The following is a 15,746-nucleotide window of genomic DNA, read 5'->3' on the forward strand; positions in this document are numbered from 1 at the left end:
GTATGATTTAATTTATTAGAAGTAAAAAAAAATGCTTATTCTAATTTGAAAGACATTGGCCTATGCCTGGAGAGGATTTTGAAATCGTACTCTCTAATCATAGGGTGCATCTACAATGTAGAAATAATGTGGTTTGTACCACTTGAATTGCTTTGGCTCAATGCTATGGAATACTGGTAGTTGTAGTTTTACAATGTCTTTAGCATTCTATGCTAGAGTGTTGGTGCTTCACCATACTAAAACTCCATGAATCTATCGTATTAAGTCACAGCAGTTAAAGAACTGTCAAATTACATTAATTGTACAGTCTAGACCAGTCATGGGCAAACTTTGGCCCTCCAGGTGTTTTGGACTTCAACTCCCACAATTCCTAACAGCCAGTAGGCTGTTAGGAATTGTGGGAGATGAAGTCCAAAACACCTGGAGGGCTGAACTTTGCCCATGCCTGGTCTAGATACACCCTCAGCCATGGTTGGAATATCAGGTAGTGTTATGAAATAATGCCTGACTAGTCTTGGCTGGTTGTTTTTTTTCCACCTGAAATATGAATACCATCAAATGACACAGCTTTGGAAATATAATGGGATGGGTTTATGGGGGGGATGGGGGAAAGGAGGGAAGCAGACCAGCAGAGGGCTTCTTTCTGGTACCTTAAGTAGGAATTCCTCATTCCAGACACTGGAAGGAAGTCCACCATGGATTGCTACCCACTTTATACTTAAGGAGATTTTGAAGAAAACCATCCAATTTTGAACCTATTTTATTTTAGGACTTAGGAACTGGAGCAATCAATGGCGGAACTGTCTCCAAGCCACCTGTCACACTACGGCTAGTCATCCCAGCCAGTCAGTGCGGCTCACTCATTGGCAAAGCAGGAGCTAAAATAAAGGAGATTCGAGAGGTAAAGACTAAGTATTATAGTGATAATTATTTTTCATCTTTTTTCTTATCCATATCTTACTTACTTGGGCATGAATACCACTTTTTGGACACTTGGTTTTTGGTAACTTACTGTTTTCCTTTCTGGATTTCATTGTTGCTATTGATCTTACACTAACACAGTAAGATCTTTTGAAATGTCAGGAACCTTCTCCTGGCCAGAAGAACCTACTAAGATATTCCTTCTTTGAAAATCCAACTTTTCTTTGAGTTTTTTTTTAATGTATTAATCTCTGTCTGGAAAGTTATAAATTCGGCTTGGACACAAAGATTTTCTGAATAAATGGGGTTGGCCTCGTAAATACTGTCCTAATAATAATTGAACTGGGCCAGATGAGATTGCTAACAAGAGTGCTCTCCCTGTTTATCAGACTATCCAGAAAGACTAAGGGTGTGGTTCTTGCTCCTATTCTTATTCTAGACTACAGGAGCGCAAGTTCAAGTAGCTGGAGACCTCCTTCCCAACTCCACAGAGAGGGCTGTGACTGTGTCTGGAGTGCCAGATGCCATCATCCAGTGTGTGCGACAGATTTGCGCTGTTATCCTAGAGGTATGGTTCTTCTGTTTTCCACTGTATTAAGTAGAGCCAAGAGTGTACAATGTGTGACCCGTCCTACTATCAATGAGAGGTGGTACTCCATGGATGGATGTCTTCACATTAGACTGAACTACATCTTTGAAACCTCTGGTGGATGAAGTTCATTCATAATGATGTAAAAAATGGGCAGGGAGAAGTATTACCCCCTCATGATAGCAGAAACCAAGGTTATCCAAAGAAGCAAAATGGTAGGAAATTCAGGACAACCAACTACCTATTTACAAAGTATATCTGTTATGATTTGTTGTTCAGTTATGTACCATAACTATAATAAACTGTTTACTCAAAAAATAAAAAGCAAATAAAGCAAATAGTTGAAAGTTTGAATTTAATTTCCACAGATGTAATGACAGCTGCCAAAGTGAATGGCTTTATAAAGGTATTAGATGAATTCATGGAAGACATGGCTCTGAATAGGTTGCTTATCATAACATATAATATGAGATACATGTGAGTATCAGCTAGTGGGATTAAGGATTGTTGTTTCACTGTCTTTTTATGGATATTAAGGGCTCCTCCTGATTGTCCAATACATCTGGGAAATACCATGATGTTCTCTTTCAGTTTTTTATACATTATAATGGCAGAAGCACCAAAAATACTATAAGGAAAAGGTTGAAGCCATACATCCAGTTGCCATTTATCAGCTTTGCAGCCCCCTGTTGCTGTTCCTTGGTGTTGTTTTTATCGGGACCTATAGCAAAACAAGTGATGGGTTCACCTAGTTCAGCACTGTTTAGACTCACTCACAGTAGTTCTCTGTGGTCCTAGGCAAGAATCTTTTCCACAGCCACTAAGAGGAGCAAATCTACAATTTTCTGACCATATTGTGTTACTGAGCTTAGAGGCAGCTTATTTACCATTGTAAAACTTTCTGGAAAACCAATCTATCCCAGACGTATATTATAATAGTTTCAGCCCACAAATATTATCAGCAGTCCACCTGAAATCTCTGTTAACGTTAACCCTGCTACATGGCACTCCAATATATGCCACCCTTTTTTATCTAGTGGGAATTGTGCAGTCCCAGATGTTGCTGAACTACAATTCCCAGAAGCCTTATCCAACAAAACCAAGGAAGAAAAATGCTGAGGACTTCAGTCCAACAATATCTGTAGGAACACGAGATTTCTACTCCAACCTGAACACAGAACAAATGTACAGGGATGCCTTGATCAAATGGGTGATGGCTAAAAGTATTCCCAGTCACCTAGCACAGTGCCAACATCTATTTCATAATTCAAGTGAGTCGAGGCTATCATAGATATTAGAGTGAGCTGGGTGTATATGTGAGTTGTGTTTTATATAAATATATAATGGCATCTTCTTTGGTTTCTTTCAGTCACCACCAAAAGGCGCCACTATTCCCTACCATCCCAACCTCTCCTTGGGACCAGTTCTCCTTTCAGCCAATCAGGTAAGAGACACATAAATCCTCAGGAAATCATAGACTTTGATTCAGTTTTTGGCCACTTATTGTGTCATGTGAGAGCCAGTGTGTATAGTGGTTTGAGTGTTGGACTATGATTCTGGAGATCAGGGTTCAAATCATAGAGTCAGAGAGTTGGAAGAGACCCCACGGGCCATCCAGTCCAACCCCCTGTCAAGCAGAAAAATCTCATTCAAAGCACCCCAATTGATGGCCATCCAGCCTCTGTCCAGCCTCCAAAGAAGAAGCCTCCACCACTGAGCAATCTATGCTCAGACATGGAATTACACTCAGTTGTGCTGCGCAGGTCACACACACTCAGCTCAAGAAAACTGTGATGGTATTTCTTTAGGGTTGCCATAAGTTGGAAACGACTTTAAGACACAGCAGCAATTAAATGTATTGTGTAAAATATCAAGTCAGAATGGAACATATTTCATGGATATCACTCTTACCTTTCTTTCTTACTTTGATGCAGTCTTTTGTCGTGTGATAGGATATTTTCTGTTGGAGGCATTGCAGAAAATAAAGGCAGAAAAGCATCATTACTCTTGGCTGATGGAATGTACAGATAGGGGAGACTACTCGATTATAGCACCACAGTTACATTTTAATTGCCATGGCAACACCCTAGGGAATTCTGGGATTTGCATTTTAGGGAGGTTTATTTAGAATTCCCAGCAACAGCTACTTTGGTGCCTCACCAGACTGCACCCCAGGATTTCATAGGATGCAGCCATGAAGTTAAAATGAGATTATAGTGTGGGGTTAATAAGTATTACAGAGAGTATATGCAGAGCAACAATAGTGTATATGTAGTCAGTGAGTCCTGAGATCTTGTCCATTTCAATCCTTTTGCAGACTCCTATGTTCTATCCAAAGTCTTTCAAAATTATGGTTTTCTTGACGTCAATTTTTACAGGATTCCCCTGTTGCCACCTGAGGGTAGAGTCTCCTTATCTCAGCTTGACAAATGCTATCACTATTCAATTCAACAATTTCAGCTGCACTTTTCCCTGGTAGCCTTCCATCTTGGATCACTCTGTTGTTGTTCCAATTTATCAATTTCTACTTGACTTTGATCTTATCTTGTGTGTCATTGGTCCCAGCTTTCATTGTCTCCGCCACACTTGATTCCTCCTTCACATCCCTAATTTGTCTTGGATTTATCAACTTCAACCTGATGTTAATTGATTGGATTTTATTTGAAATGTCTTTTTGCATGTCTTTTTGTATTAAATTAAGTTGGTCAAATGTATTAGGCACTTTCTGATTTATTATCCATCATTTGAACTTAATTTGAGATACGATCAAGTCTGTCTAATTTGTTGTTAATTTTACTTCATAGACTCAGTTAGGGCATTGCTTATTCGTTTATATGAAATTTGAAATGAGTTATTATTTATTATTTTTTTCACATATTTGTCCCATATTTGTGACCAGTAAATTCCCAAAGGAAGATAATAAGCATGCCAGAATAGGAAAAATAAGCAAAATAATAAAAGAAGATATTAAAATAATTCATCTTTTCAGAACTGGAAGAACAACTAAATCAGATAATGTTTATAAAGCAAAAACAACATCTGCATTTTATACTGAGCTAATTCATAGTAATAGATTCGCTGCTCAATGCTAATACTATGCTTGGAATAAACATCACTTATTTTCCTGAAATTGTTTACCCTTGCAAATTTGTAGTAAACTGACTGTGATGCGTATAGAATTGGCTTTAATAAATGTTGCTGACCTAGCACAACTAAAAAGTTTTAACTATTTGTTAAAATTAAAATTTAGTTACCAGATGGCCAAAGATATGTGAGTTGAGGCAGAAAAATGTCTAATGACAGCATAAAATCAAATCACAGCTGTGTATCAATGTTGTTAGCCAAAGAAATGAGGAAGGCTTGGCTCCTGCACACTGATAAAATACAAGTACAAACCCAGAATGTATTAGTATCAGCATATAGGTTATCTATGATGTTGTAAATCTGTAATGTGCTGTCCCATTATTTTAAATATTCTTTGCTGTGATACTTAACTGTTTGGGGTGTTAAATTAAGAACAACAATTCTTTTCAATTGGAACCTACTGTGATTTTGATTCAAAATGAGACTTTGCATCAGTCACATAAATCAGGATGTTAAATCAGGCAATGGCCTGGCCGAGGAAAACCCGCGGCATGCTCCTCATTTCTCGGAGGGACAGGCCCTTTCTGAAGCAAGGGCCTGTCCCTCTGAGAAACAAGGAGCATGCCGTGAGTTTTCCTCAGCCAGGCCATTGCTGGAGGAAACGTTTTCCTCCAGCAAGGGCCTGGCTGAGGGAGATCCAGGGAGATGTCCCTCAACGACCCCTTGCCCTATCCGAGCCATTCAGTTATTCGAGATCGGGCCTGCCCGTTTATCTCGGATAACCAGGGCTCTACTGTATTATTAGAAAAGTAGTGTGCTCCATTGGTTAAGCCGTTTACATTTGATTTGGAAAAGATTGTTTGCTAGGATTATTTTTTTAAGGTAAGTATTGTTTCTATTTTCTTGATATGTTTGATCTTGTTGCTCAAAGGATAATAAAGAAAGAAAATAATATAGTCAGCCCTCCATATTTGTAGGTTTAGCTTTTGTAGAATTGATTACTGTGTTCTCTTTAGGAATCTTGAGGTTCTCCAACTCAGTTTTGTGGTCATCTTCCAATGGACAGTGACTGTAAAGTTGTACTGAAACCGCACTATATGGTTAGTGTAGATTCGTATAATACAGTTTAATTGCTTTGAATTACATTATATGAGTCTACATTGACCATATAATGCAGTAGGACCTGCAGTGGCGCAATGGGCTAAACCCTTGTGCCGGCGATGGGGTGAGCTCCCGTCTATCAGCCCTAGCTTCCCATGAGAGAAGCCTCCAACAGGATGGTAACACATCCAGGCATCCCCTGGGCAATATCTTTGTAGACTGCCAATTCTCTCACACTAGAAGTGACTTGCAGTGTGTTCTCAATTCGCTTCTGGCACAATGTTGTAGTTCAGTCTGAGCCTGAGATTGGGCCCATACAGCCAGTAATTGTCCCTGCACCTGCTTTGCCAGAGGACTCTGGGTTTGCGCCTGACCCTGAGATACAACCAGCTTTGCCAGAGTCTGTTCCAGTGGATTCTGGGACCAGAGATGGAATGGTTGCAAGCAGGCATTCTGAACCACATTCTTCCCCGCTGTCAAGGCCAGTTCACCAGCTGCCAGATGGACATTCAAGTTTGGAGGAGGAGGATGTATTTGACAGAAGGGAGGCGATCACTCACAGAAGAATGGAGCACGAATGTTTACAAAGGAGTAAATGACTGCTTTTGAAGCACACTAATGAATAGTTTTCTCATGAGAGAAATAGTTTTCCCATGGAAGGAAAACCTTGGGTTTTCCTTAAATGCCTGGTCCTTTCTCTGCATGGCAAAGGTGTCAACTTTGCAATTCAAGAGAGTAATAACTTTGCTCCATGTTCTTGTATGCCTTGCAGCCGTGGATTTTGATTCAAGTTCCTGCCTTATTTCTGCCTTTGAATCCAGTGGAATACTCCTGTGTCTTTGCCATGTGGATTTCCAATACATTGGATTATATAGGAGTTTGATCCTGCATTCTAGCCTTGTTTTCTGCGGTTTCTAGATTGTTGCATGCCTTGGAATTGAATCCTATTTGGACTACTTTTGATACTTCTAGTGGGACTAAGTTCGAGTTCTGGTTTGGACTATAACATTTGAGTGACTTTTTTGGACTCTTGCTTAAAGACTTTCAAGTACACTGCTCTTGTGGATCTAACCCATTTTATTGACTCTGAACTATATTTGCTTGTGTTTACTTATAATCTTCAATGAACAGCTTGATTGCTTATATTCTGGGCTCCAGTGTGGTTTCAAGGTGCCTATGCAGTCTAGGGGTGCAACACACAATAAAAATATATATACAGTAATGCCGTTTAAAACCGCATTATATGGTCAGTGTACATAGGGCCTTAGACAGATGTTTTTTCAGGTTAATAATTTAGGTTTTTTATTAATCATTTTTCACTTTTGCATAGGCCCTAAACCCCTAACTCCCACAAAAGTGGAACACCTCCTGGCATATGTTACAGTGTGCCCTCAAGTCCTTTTAGACTTATGACAACCCTAAGGTGAACCTATCACTGGGTTTTCTTGACAAGATTTATGTAAGATAGGTTTGCCACGGCTTTCCTCTGAGGCTGAGAGAGTCTTACTTGCCCAAGGGCAGCCAGTGGTTTTCATGGCCAAGCGGGAATTCAAACCCTGGTCTCCAGAGTCATAGTCTAGCACTCAAACCACTGCACCACACTGACTTCATTAACTACATATATACATCTGGTTTCTTCCTTACTGATGATTTTCTGTACTTTACACCTCAATGGTTTTTGTCTGAGGTTGTTTTTAGGTACATGTTTCATGTTGTTTATTTTGCTGTATATTAAAAATGAGACTGGTAGGTTCCTATTGACTAAAACTATTTTGCTTGTTTGAGGTAGTGGGACTGATAAAGGCACAGCTGGTAACATTTCTATACTGTTTTTCTAATGAAATCTCTAGTTTCTCCTGATATGTACATAAATTTTGGATTTGCATGCAGCAAGCAAAATACAAGGTGGGGTTTGGATAACAAATAAGTGTATTTGTTCTAATTCTTCTAATTCTGATATACTTTGGGATAACTTTTTTCTCATCTCCCCACTCCCCTTGAAATTTCTAGGGATTTTCTATGCAAGGACAATACGGCGGAATATCTCAAGCAGAGGCAAGTGTTGGAATCAGTAAATATTTGACTTTTTAATTAACGCTCTGGGGTATTTCCATGTGAATTAGGTCTAGTGCCTCCAAACTTTCTTCTTCCGTTGATTAGCTTGTCTTTCTTGCTTCCACATTCCTGCCTTCTTTCCATTCAGATAGTAGAGTATGGCAGAATTCATGTCTTTAAGCCCCTTCCACACAGCTGTAAAATCCACATTGAACTGGATTATATGGTAGTGTAGACTCAGATAATAAAGTTCAAAGCAGATATTGTGGATTATCTGCCTTGATATTCTGAGTTATATGGCTGTGTGGAAGGACCCTCAGACAATAAGACCAGATTCCTTAACTTGCTTGACTTAGCTTTGTTAAATTTTAACTGCTTAGGCAATGTTTAGTTTTGAGAAAAAATAACTTGGTTCCTCAGCCACCAATCTGACCTCTCATGAGTCTAGTTTGCCTCTGTAATCAAATTAGTATCCACTAGCATTAAGGGCTCAAAAAACTGAGGATCATAGGAGGCTATCTTTTGGAAGGAGCACTTGAGAAATTCTTCCTAATATTCCTCACAGAGCAGGTCAGCAGCCCAACCTTCAAGTCCTGCTGGCACAAGGTAACTGGTAATACTGTTCTTCATCCAGACACTTAAGGCTAGGAAACCAGATAGAGGATCCTGGGGTGGGAATAAATCTGTCCCTCTTTGAGGTTCCCAGATATAACTGATACTTGTTCTGCAACTGCTGATTGCACATTTTAACTCAATCTTGGAAAGTTACTTTTTTGGCCACGGCTTCCTGAATTTGTAGTGGAAGCTTCTGGGAGTTGTCCAAAAAGTAGCTGTGCCAAACTCTGATTCTGATATCTGTTAATACCTAAGGGTTATTTGTTTTGCACTTTACTGTATGTGGATACTGGTTTCTTAGGAGTGTAGGGTCTGAAACCTCCTTGCAGCACTGCCAGATTGAGGCAGCTTTCTCCATTCTAGACAAGGACAATTTCCCCCCTTGCTACTGTTAGCATGTCTGGTAGGACATTCATCTATTTTTTAATTATCAAGATGAGTACAGGAATGTTGAAGTGAGTCTCTCTATTGTCTTCCTCTTGTACAGGTGGCAAAGTTGCAGCAGCTTTCAGGACACCCTGTCTCGTTTTCTTCCTTGGGACAAACTCCATCAATAGTAGCAGGTGAGCATCACACTAAGTGCTTGGTAACCAGATCTCTAAAACCACTTAAGCTCCCAGGGTCATCTGCAGCTCTGGATCTATAGAGGCTGACAGGGAGGATCAATCAATAAGTGCCCCAGCTGCCTTTGTGATGCACTGAGGCACTCAGAGCCCTATTGAAGGACAATAAAGCAGTAGTCATTCCTGGAAAAGGAGAATGCAGGGACTTCAAAGAGCTAAACAAAATAGCAAATTGATGTCGACATGTTAAAGTTCTGATGTCAGTGGAGAGGAAAGGGGAGAGGGGTTGGCCATAACACCCCCCTCTCCATAAAGCAGTATTTCTGAGCTAGAATTGAACAGTTGGGAAAGTGTTTGTGCTCTACCATTCAGAAAGTGCAGAGTTATATGCATACAATATTAACTTGGAAGAGTAATGCCTGTTACAGCATCCACAAAGACAAAAGGAGTTGCTGTTACTATTTCTGAAAATGCCTGAATGCCTGATTACAAACATAATAAAGTATCTTAAATGTAATAGAATAGGGTTGTTGTATGTCTTTCGGGCTGTGTGGCCATGTTCCAGAAGCATTCTCTCCTGACGTTTCGCCCACATCTATGGCAGGCATCCTCAGAGGTTGTGAGGTATAGATAGACACTATGAGGATGAAATCAAAAGGCAATTAAATAGATGAAATATTGAACTGATTAGCCACTGCCAGTCAAAACACATTGTGTGATAAGAAACAGTTATCGCGATTCAAACTTCTGAACATAATAATAATAATAATAATAATAATAATAATAATAATAATAATCAAGATGATACGAAATCCAGTATATCAATCTCGTTTGCTGTGTTATACTATGTCTTAGTGTCAATAATAATAATAATAATAATAATTTATTCTTGTACCCTGCCTCCATCTCCCCGAAGGGACTCAATGCAGCTTACATGGGGCCAAGCCCAGATAAAAACAGCAAACAACAGCAAACACATCAAAAAAGAAATACAGATGCAAATATAAAATTTTACACATTGAAATAGTAAAGTGAAAATGGTGACCATAATAAAACATGAGTTAGACACCTGAGTAATGTCATAAAAACAAACTGGGCAAAGTGAACAAAACTTGCTAAAGAATAGAAGTTACGAAAACAATGGGAATATTGCAGATGGAACAGGAATTATTCAACACAGTGGGTTCTTAAAACAAGGGCCTTAAATAGGAATTTATGACACTGGATAGTTTCAGATTGTTGCGGTTGCCCAGTATCCATTATGAACTTCATTTTGGCATAATTCTGTCTGAGATTGTCAGTGCTTTCTCCCAGAAAGTAAGATATAAGAGTGGCAAAGAACAGATCAAGCAAAAAGGGAAGCTGAAATCAATAGTAAAAAGTGGAGAAACAGTTCTTAACTTAGCTGTTCCAAACCTCTGTATTTGCTATGAAACAAATATTCTTTTAGCAATAAAGATTTGAATAAGAAAAGAGTATTGAGTTAGGTTCAAAATTTAACTTGCCTGGAGTTAAAATGTTAACCAGAGGTAGAGATCAGGCTTAAAAATGTGTTCGAGTCTTGATTACAACTAGATTGCAAAGTGGAATAAACAGGAAACAATACAGCCAGAAATGTCTCTTTTGGGAAATCTCTGTCCTGCAGAAGAAATTGCAAGAGGAATAGGAGGAACAGCCTCTTTTACAATTCATGTGTATATGTAACCTGGTTCTTTGGATCAGAAACGAACAGCAGCAGATGCACATTTGAGTTAAAACTGGGTTATCTGGATAGAAATTAGGATTGTTTTATTGGAAGACAAATTTGGTTGGGAGGTGAGGTCTGTGGCAAGCAGGGAGAGGCTGGGAAGGGCTTTCTCTCTCTGGAATTCGACTGAGACCGTCTAAAATTAGTCCAGTGTAATGTGACCAAAGCAAAACGAAAGAAAACAAAAGGCTCTTCTTGCTCTGCAGTAGCTGGGAAGCCATCCAATCCCTTGTGAGCCACCCCACACCCTCCCCCTTTTAGGTGTGGTGTGTTGGAAGGCTCTTTAGGATGCTGCACACTGCATTTCTTTTGTAGCCTTTGAGCTCCCCTCCCTTGGGAAAATTAGGATTATCAGATATCTGCCGAGGAAGCATCCTGGAGAACCCCAGTTAATGCTGTTCTCTTTCTTTCTCTCTCTCTCCCTCTCTCTCCAGGCCTGGATACAAACTCTCAGAATAGCTCCCAGGAGTTTCTAGTACCCAACGATGTAAGTCAGGCTTTGCTGCACATTATGTCTCATCTAAATTTGTTTGTGATTTGATGGCCTTCCCTTTGCATCGCTGTCAGTACAGCCACTTCAGAACAATTCCGCATGATTCGCACCACCAGAAAGGCTGATTCTGTCACTGAAGTCATGCCCTTTCTCAAGAAGTCTCCCTGCTCTGTTCACACATGTCTAACAGACAGCAGCTGACATCTTGTAAGTGAGTTAGGCTAAATCCAACTTATGCCATCATAAGTGACAACTAAACTCTTCCCCCACCTTTTAGATAATTCCTTTCCTCCAACTTGCCCATTTCCATGTGCTTGGAAGGTGGGGCTGGGGAGATCAGTGTCGATGTTTTCCTTTAACTGGAAGGATGCAGTTGGCAATGATCTCCCATGGAGCCCCTGAGGTTCTGTGGAAGCCTGTTAACAGTGCCCTAAGGGACAGGAAAAAAGTTGGAAGCTTCTTTGCTGATTCCCTGCTCTCTAGCAACACAAAATCACCATGTGAATGGAGGCCTATGTAATTTTAAAGGCAGGTAGCTACATCTCCCAGTGCAGGATTGCAGTTAGTCATTCCATTCACATGAGACCAGAATCTGCAGAAATGTCTTCTTGGGGAACTTAGTCACATTGCTAATCCCAACTAGAGTAGACATATTGAATCCACTGGTGAGTGTGTAAGATATTGGTTGTGAGCTGAGTTTCTGCATGTATATATTTAGGAACGATTTGCTCAGAGCTGCAGGAAGAGATTATCTTCCTGAACTGCTATTCCATGATTCTCCAGTCTACATGGCCAGTTGTAGCATGTAGCCCAGAACTGGGTATTCCCAACTAGAGCAGACTGTGTGCATCAATTGCTGAATGGTACATTAACACACCTGTACATTTCACTTCCTGCGTTCCATGCAGTCATGCTGGCCACATGAGCTTGGAAGTGTCTACGGACAATGCTGGCTCTTCGGCTTAGAAATGGAGATGAGCACCAACCCCCAGAGTCGGACATGACTGGACTTAACGTCAGGGGAAACCTTTACCTTTTTTATATTTTACTAATGTATTGGATCTACTCTAAAGAGGACATGAGCTAAATAAATGGCCATTCTCATGTAGTGGAGAACATGATCAGTGGAAAAGGTTCACTTCAGACTCCCCTCCTCCTACTACTACCACCATGTGAGGTGTCCTTTGCACTCTCCCTGCACCTGTGCTTGCTAAGGGTCTAGAAAGGGTGAGTGTCAACAGGGAAATGCACCAGAGTTTCTTGTGCCCACCCACACGACCAGCTGCCAGTGCGCCAGGGCCTGTGCTGCAGATGTCAGCACATGCTGCTGGGCACATTATACAACAGCAGCCACTGCTGAAAAGTCTAAGAAGGCAGGAAATGAGTGGGCAGAAGGCAATTTTGACCTTTATTTCTGCTCCCCTGCCCCCTGCAAAAAAAGTAGTGATTTTGAAGGATTTTTGTTTAAATGAAAAGCACCAGAGAACTAACCCATTTTATCAGTAAAGGCCAGTTTCTGCCACATTGTGGTAGAAACCCTGAAGTACAAGATTGAAAGAAGTTTTAGATTAGGCCTTTGCCTTTTTACTGCTCTGTTTGCTGTATTTTGGGGGGCTTTAGAGAATAGGAGCCCCGGTGGCGAAGTGCGTTATAGCGCTGAGCTGCTGAACTTTCAGACCGAAAGGTCCCAGGTTCAAACCCCAGGAGCGGCGTGAGCAGCTGCTGTTAGCTCCAGCTCCTACCAACCTAGCAGTTTGAAAACATGCCAATGTGAGTAGATCAATAGGTACTGCTCCGGCGGGAAGGTAAGGGCGCTCCATGCAGTCATGCTGGCCACATGACCTTGGAGATGTCTACGGACAATGCCGGCTCTTCGGCTTAGAAATGGAGATGAGCACCAACCCCCAGAGTCAGACATGACTGGACTTAACGTCAGGGGAAACCTTTACCTTTACCTTAGAAAATAACTTCTATTCACAATGCTACCTTTCAACACACAAAAAAATCAAGGAGAAAAAGATGGAATAGCTAAACGGTTCCTCTGAATCACTGGCATGAGAAGCCCTATGTATGGAAAGTCTCTGATATTCCTCCTGTCCCTGAAGACTTTTCTTAATAAAGACAAAACATTTGTTCTTCTGGCTACATTTCAGACTTACAAAATACCCTAGGTCTAACATAGCACATATAACTTCTAAAAGAATTGATCACATGTTGATAGTCTTATTTTAAATGAGAGGTTTTCTCAGTCTCATCTGATCCAGGTATCTTTAACAGAACCTTGGAGTATAAACGAGCAGGTAAAGGTTACCTAGTCCACTGCTTCTTAAACTGTGGGTTCTGACCCCAAATGGGTTCCACTATTTTGGGGTCGCAAAAAGGTTTTCTGAACATCACCTGCTGGCTGTTTTAGACATTTACAAGCATCTGTTTGTAGTGTTTCCAGTGGACTCTGCAGGATATGTTTCAACTGCACTGCATAAAAAGGAAAATCAGCCTGTTTAGCAAGCATTGTAAATCCTGATTCGTTATTAGTAAATGTTTGATTTTTATACCTATTTTATATATCTATATAATTGGGATCTTGTAAAAAATATCAGGACAAAAGGGGTTCCAAGTGGAAATGTTTAAGATGCCCTGATCTAATCCACTCTTGTCATACAGAAATATACAATTACAGCACTCCTGCAAAATTTCAATCCAATCTCTGTTTAAAGACCTCCAAAGAAGGAGAGTCCACCTGCGCTCCTGGCAGTCTTTTCCCACCTTCAATTAGTTCTTTCAGTATATGGGGTCCTCCTAACATTTAAGTAGAATTTGAATTTTTGGAGAAACTGAAAATAAGTTAGTCCATCTTCTATGTGAAATCTCTTCAGATATGTAAAAATGGCTATTATCATAAGGCTTAGTTTCCAAACTTTTGATCAACTTGGTCACTCTTCTTTGGACATGTTTCAACTTGTCAAAATATTTCTTAAACTGTAGTGTCCAGAATTGAAAATGGTATAGATTGAGCATCCCTTATCTGCAATTCCAAATTTGGAATATTACAAAATCCTAAATTGTCCCCATAGATGGCTTTGAGGTAACACCTTTGTTTTCTGATAGTTCAGTGTACAAAATTTTGTTTCATCACAAAATTATTTTTAAAATATTGTATCTACCATCAGTTTTTGTGGATAAGGCATACATTAAACATAAATGTATCTCATCAGCAAACTTGGATTCCATCTTCAAGATAGCTTGGTGTGTGTGTGTGTGTGTGTGTGTGTGTATTCAAAAATCTGAAAATCAGAACACTTTCTGATCCCAAGCTTTTCAGATAAGGGGATGCTCAAACTGTATTCTAGTTGAGTTCTGACCAAAGAAGAATAAAGTGCCTGAACCTTGACAAGTGCCAGCTAAGAACCCAGTATAGCATATCTATAGTGCTCTAGGTTTTAGTTTCAACTTTAAGGAACCACTCAAAAGGTGCTGGATGTGTTTGTGGACCCATGCTCAACTCCTTGAGTGTCTAGTTTGAAGATCAGACTAAGAATTGGAGTAAAGTTCACTGCATCAATAACTGTTGAAAAGAATTGAACAGAAGGTTGGTGTACTGTGCGTCTGACATTGAGGTATTAGCAATTTCTTCTTTCCTAATAACTCCTCACTGCCTTATTAATAACTATGCTTTCACACACTTTGCTCAGTGAAGATTTATGCTCTGATGGCAACCTTTATGGTGCCATTCCATGCAAAAGACTAACCCTTTGCTCCTCCCTAGCTCATTGGCTGCATCATTGGCCGCCAGGGCAGCAAGATCAGTGAGATCCGGCAGATGTCAGGAGCACACATCAAGATTGGGAACCAGACTGAGGGCTCCGCTGAGCGCCATGTGACTATCACAGGCACTCCAGTCAGCATCACTTTGGCTCAGTACCTCATCTCAGCCTGGTAAGGGCCATTATGACTGTTGTTGGTGGGCAGCGGTTGTGGGGAGAGTGATGCAGCACTTACACAGATTTATGAAGATACTGACGCGGATCCTTTCTGCTGTGCCCAAACACTGGGCCTCTTAAGTGGTTAACTGTTTAGGAATCAGTTATGACATCTTACACTTTGGCGGATGAATGGTGTAGTTTGCACACACTCTGTCTTTTGCTCAATAAACAGGAGTACTAAACATGGCATCATGAAGTGTTCCCATTACTTTGTCATCAGCCTTTCTCACTAATGCCTGTCTTGTCTGCAGTCCAGATGAGAACATCCAGCCATTGAATTTTCATGAGACAACCTGATGCCTTGGCCTATTAGCTGCCATAATTGGGGCATACTTTATCCTGACTTGCCACTGCTTTTTTCCAACTTTTTTGTTTTAGCGCCAAGCCACAACAAAACACTAGTCAGACTTACCCAAGAAGAATGACGAAATTGTTCTACTTTATCAAAGAGATAACCACACTTAAGTAGAGTATAGAAAGATACAGTAATTTCATGCTGTGATTCCTTCTGACATTTCCAATACTACAAGACTTGGATCAGGAAGAAGCATTCATATTCTCTTGGTTACTGCCATTTAGGAGCATTGATTCAAAA

General features: G+C 40.4%; 1 protein-coding gene across 3 annotated transcripts in view; it reads left to right on the top strand.

Moving 5' to 3' along the window:
* The window catches only part of pcbp4 (poly(rC) binding protein 4), a 97,479-nt gene that overhangs the window by 41,909 nt on the left and 39,824 nt on the right, over nucleotides 1-15,746 (top strand). For all 3 annotated transcript variants that reach the window (XM_062970061.1, XM_062970062.1, XM_003217567.4), the window contains exons 6-12: nucleotides 770-901; nucleotides 1,361-1,489; nucleotides 2,880-2,954; nucleotides 7,706-7,750; nucleotides 8,853-8,928; nucleotides 11,110-11,162; nucleotides 14,935-15,104. In XM_062970061.1, coding sequence (XP_062826131.1) covers nucleotides 770-901; nucleotides 1,361-1,489; nucleotides 2,880-2,954; nucleotides 7,706-7,750; nucleotides 8,853-8,928; nucleotides 11,110-11,162; nucleotides 14,935-15,104 — 680 coding nt within the window. The remainder of the gene's footprint in view (nucleotides 1-769; nucleotides 902-1,360; nucleotides 1,490-2,879; nucleotides 2,955-7,705; nucleotides 7,751-8,852; nucleotides 8,929-11,109; nucleotides 11,163-14,934; nucleotides 15,105-15,746) is intronic.

Source organism: Anolis carolinensis, chromosome 2 (genome assembly GCF_035594765.1).
Source record: "Anolis carolinensis isolate JA03-04 chromosome 2, rAnoCar3.1.pri, whole genome shotgun sequence".
In the NCBI taxonomy this organism is placed as follows: domain Eukaryota; kingdom Metazoa; phylum Chordata; class Lepidosauria; order Squamata; family Dactyloidae; genus Anolis; species Anolis carolinensis.